We start from the raw sequence: 5,024 nt of genomic DNA on the forward strand, positions 1-5,024 counted from the left end.
CGGAGGCACCGAGGAGGCGAGAGCGAGGAGAGGGGGTGGTGGCGGCGGCGATCTAGGGTTCTCCCGGGCCGCTGCGGGGAGCGTCACGGGAGCGTGATCTAATGCCCCCCCCCCCCCCCCCCCCAAAAAAAAAACAATCCAAGATATGAGGAGTCCATCCCACAAAGTTTTTAAATCAGAGCTACACTTACCTCACGGGCTTGCGAACTAGTACTAGTACCACTCTGCTTTGTGGGCTTGCCATCCTCGTTGGTCGTGGCTGCGTGGTCCGTAACTGGGGACAAAAAATGGGGGCAAAGTACCCGCTCATACCTGTCATATATCCGCCATATTTGTGGGCTTTGCATTTCGGCTCCTAGCTTGAGACAGTTAATTCGGACAGGCGATTAGTGTTTGTTTCCATGATCTAATGAAATCATCTTTATTAGTAATAATAATATTTTTTAATAGACCATGTTTATTAATAAAATATTTTGAATGTGTAGATGTTTTTTTTCCAAAATATGTATCAGTGGTTATGAACAATATTCGTGCATGTTACATTTTCAAATAAAATGTTCACACAACTTCTAGCATTTGTTAAAAAAATAAACCTATATTTTGGTATGAAGAAATGTGCTCCAATGAATATTATAGCATATAAAATAAAATTTTGATGCGGTTTAAATAGTTCATGCAACCCCTAGTAATTTTCATGAGAAATAAAAATGTCCATACAAATAATACTATTTTGAATATGTGCCACGGTCTATGAGACATGTGAACCAATTTTAAGGGTGCATCGTAAGTTGTTGGAAGTAATTCAAAATTCCATGGACAAGCACAAAAACAAAAATTAAAATAAAATTTGAAAAATAAGAAGAGAAATAAATGGAAGAAAACCGTAAAAGATAAAAGCTGCCGAGAAAAGAAGAAAAACACTACCGCTCATGTTATGTTGGCCCGACCCATCCTCGCGGTCGCCATTGCGATTGCTTGACACTTTATCGCACTAGGCAACAAATAGGAATTACCGGGAGCAACTATTCAAGGGCTACCACTTATGCGGCTCCTGCGAGGGTCACTTTATTGCCATGTGAGAGTCCCATGTGGTGCGTCGGGCCGCCTCTACATAGCACGTGCTGTCCGCTCCCTCTAGATTTCGGTTTTTTATTTTTCTGTATGCGTTTTCAGTTTTTAGATGGTTTTTTGGGCTTTTTGGTTTTTGCGTGGTATTCCTGACATTCTAGTGCATTTATTATTATTATCTTCATAAATCACAAACTATGCTTTTTGGAAAATATTTTTTTTGTTGTGCTTCGAAAAAAAATTATGCTTCCACGAGAAGCACATATTTGCTTATCATGGAAGCACATATTTGCTTACGCGAGAAGGGCAGTTACGCTTCTCGAAAAATGAAAAATAATCCGTGCTTTTACGAAAAGCACAATTTTGCTTCTCATGAAAGTACAAATTTGATTCCGCGAGTGCTTCCCGGAAAAGAAAAAAAATCAATGCTTTCAGGAGAAGCACGGTTTTGCTTCTCATAGAAGTACGGATTTGCTTTTACGAGAAAAGAAAAAACATTTGTTCTTCTCGAAAAGGAAAAAACCGCAACCGTGCTTCTGGGTTTCAGTTTTTTCTTCCTTGTTTGTTATTCTTTTTTTCTTTGGTTACTTTTTTTTGGTTACCTGATTTTATTTTTCTTATATTTTTGTTTCCGATCTTTTTTTGTGTGGGTATTTCGTGAAAAAAGTTTGTCGAACATATTACCCCAAGATCTTGTTTCGAAGACCTCAACGCGAGATATTAAATGGTGAAACCGGTTCGAGATTTGGACACATAGTTTAAGCGATAAAATATTTTAATCAAACGAATTCTATGGAAAAAAAGAAAACAACCAGGTCACAATAAGTGACATACATGCATGACCTGTCAGCACCTGAGAAGATGGAGCGAATCAACCTGTGGTTGAGTTGGTTAGGTGGACAGTGGTATCCCCAACCCATCAGGGTTCAAATCCTGGTGCTCGCATTATTCATGGATTTATTTCAGAATTTCCGGCGATGCGCTTTCAGTGGGAGGAGACGTTCCCGTCGACGACGAGGCGCCCACGGTGACTTCGTAAATCTCAAAATGATATGCCGGCTCAGTCTCTCGAAGGTGCTCATAGGGGTAGGGTGTGCGTGTGTGCGTTCATAGGGGTGAATGTATGCGCGTGTATATGAGCGTTTGTGTCTGTACTGATGCTAAAAAAAAAAGCACCTGAGAAGATGGGGTGAACTTTGAAAGGAGACGAGGTGGACGCGGCCATAGAGAAATCGGCCGGCGGCGACGAGTGCAACACGGCAAGTTTTGACTCATTCAGTGATAACGATGGCATACATACACGTAGTCGCGTTAGAAGCAGCACACCTTGAGCGATTAGAGCCGAGTTAAAGTAGCACACTTCGGTCTCGCCTCCAGACTCTTGCGTTGCAGCAAACGCTCTTGTAAATGGAGATGCGCGCCGTCTCCAACCCCTCCGAGAAAAGGCACCCGGATCAGACCATACTTAACTTGTTCATGCGTGCAGTTCAGTGTTCACCGTTCAGAGTTGAACTTGTGTAGATCTGTGTTTCTTTCCAGGGTCGCTGTTGTTACCGGAGGGAACAAAGGAATTGGGCTGGAGGTATGCAGGCAGCTGGCCTCCAAGGGCGTCGCCGTCGTCCTGACGGCGAGAGACGAGACGAGGGGTAATGAAGCGGCGCGCCGGCTGCACGCGTCCGGGCTATCCGATGTGGTGTATCACAAGCTCGATGTCAGTGATCCATCCAGCGCTGCCCGCCTGGCTGACTTTGTGAAGAACAAGTTCGGCAAGCTAGATTTATTGGTACGCCGGTACGCCCATTTGTCTCTTGACTAAGTATTGATATCTTCTTTGCACTAAGTTCTCATGTGCACTTTGAAAGCTTTGCAGATCAACAACGCAGGAGTTATAGGTGCAACCGCAGAGATTGACACCACGGCACCACTTCAGGATGTTGTACGCCCATTTTGATTGTTCAACACTTCACACTAAATATTTTGTAGATCCTGTATTCTTCAGAAGAAAATTTAACAGTAGTTCGTGTGAGCAACGCAATTTGAAGAAAAGAAAAAGTTTCATGTTTGCACTTTCCTTTTTCTTCGTTTCTTTACTGGAGCTAAGTGAATGACTAGGCTATGTGGCTGAATCAAATACTACTAGCTTGTAGGCAGGAATGCAACGGAGAGGCTCCAGTGGTTACTAGAGCACTCCACGGAGACCTACGACGAAGCTGAAGAATGCTTGAGAATAAACTACTTCGGCACCAAGTACGTCACGGAAGCACTCCTCCCTCTCCTTCAGGCCTCCTCTGGCGGAAGACTTGTCAACGTGTCGTCAAACTACGGATTACTCCGAGTAAACTTATCTTCAACTAGTACGCTTGTCATCAGTTTATAAGGGCTAACTCATGTTGCACATGTTGAAAATCATGTTCTTTGCTTCTTCTGCTCCAGTATTTCAGCGGCGAGGACCTCAAGCAGGAGCTGAACAACATCGAAAACCTGACGATAGAGAGGCTAGATGAGATGTCAAGATTGTTCCTGAATGGCTACAAGAATGGCCTACTGAAATCTCAAGGATGGCCTGCTGATTCAGAGTACTTGGCCTACAAGGTGTCCAAGGCTCTGATCAATGGCTACACGAGGATAATGGCAAAGAATTTCCCGGCGTTGCGCGCCAACTCCGTGCACCCTGGCTATTGCATGACTGACATCAACTACGACACTGGAGAACTGACGGCGGAGGAAGGTGCCGGTAGCATTGTCATGGTGGCCCTCTTACCGGCAGGAGGACCAACAGGCGTGTTCTTCTACCGTAGTGAAGTTTCACCATTCGTGTAACTCTTTGACTGCCAAAATTGAAGACTCACTTTCGGCAGAGCCTGATGGAAATTAAATCCATCTTCTTTAGCTGCTTTAGGATTCGGGTTCGCAATTGTTGCAGAACAAGCTTTCAACAGATTTATTATACATTTGAACTCGTGATTAGTGTACATGAACCGATGTGTAGCTCTCCATGGCAAGCATCTATGTTTTGTTGATGCAATAAAGACCCTGTGAGGGACGTGGCATTTCTGCACCCAGATCCAGTGGGATTGCTTGACACTTTATCGCACCAGGCGATATATAAGAATTACCGGGAGCAACTTTTCAAGGGTTTACCCCTTGTCCTCCAAGGGCCACTTTGTTGCCATGTGAGCGCCCCATGTGGTGCGTTGAGCCGCCGCCACATATCGCGTGCTATCGGCTCCTTCTAGATTTTGTTTTTTATTTTTCTATATGCGTTTTCAGGTTTTAGATGGTTTTAGGCTTTTTGGTTTTTGCATGGTATTCCCTACATTTTGCTGCAATTATTATTATTATTATTTTGAATCTCAAACATTTTTTAGGAAAATATTTTTTATTTGTGCTTCCAAAAACAATTGTGCTTCGTGGAAGCACAGATTTTCTTACGCGGGATCGACATTTGTGCTTAACAAAAAATGAAAAATAATATGTGCTTCCATGAAAAGCATAATTGGTTCTCGTGGAAATACAAATTTGATTCCGTGAGTGCTTCTCAGAAAGGAAAAAAAAATCTGTGCTTTCAAAAGAAGCATAGTTTCGCTTCGTAATAGAAGTACAGAATTGCTTTCGTCAAAAGGGAAAGACATTTTTTTCTTCTTACAAAGGGAAAAACCGCAACTGGGCTTCTGGGCTTTGGAATTTAGAATAAGAAGAGAGAAAAAAATGGAAGAAACCCATAAAAGATAAAAGACACCGACAAAAGAAGAAAAACGCTACCGCTCACGTTGAGTTGGGCCAGCCCATCCTCGCGGTCGCCAGTGCGATTGCTTGACACTTTATCGCACCAGGCGATATATAGGAATTATCGGGAGCAACTTTTCAAGGGTTTACCCCTTGTCCTCCAAGAGGCACTTTGTTGCCATGTGAGCCCCCATGTGGTGCGTTGAGCCGCCGCCACATATCGCGTGCTA

General features: G+C 43.5%; 1 protein-coding gene across 1 annotated transcript; it reads left to right on the forward strand.

Moving 5' to 3' along the window:
* Positions 1-2,475: 2,475 nt before the first annotated feature.
* Positions 2,476-5,008, forward strand: LOC125539451 (salutaridine reductase-like). Its single transcript, XM_048702906.1, has 5 exons — positions 2,476-2,513; positions 2,608-2,851; positions 2,939-3,004; positions 3,209-3,403; positions 3,502-5,008. The coding sequence occupies exons 1-5, from the start codon at positions 2,476-2,478 to the stop codon at positions 3,886-3,888; spliced, it is 930 nt and encodes a 309-aa protein (XP_048558863.1). The 3' UTR covers positions 3,889-5,008.
* The last annotated feature ends 16 nt before the right edge of the window (positions 5,009-5,024 follow it).

Source organism: Triticum urartu, chromosome 2, assembly GCF_003073215.2.
Source record: "Triticum urartu cultivar G1812 chromosome 2, Tu2.1, whole genome shotgun sequence".
Taxonomy (NCBI): domain Eukaryota; kingdom Viridiplantae; phylum Streptophyta; class Magnoliopsida; order Poales; family Poaceae; genus Triticum; species Triticum urartu.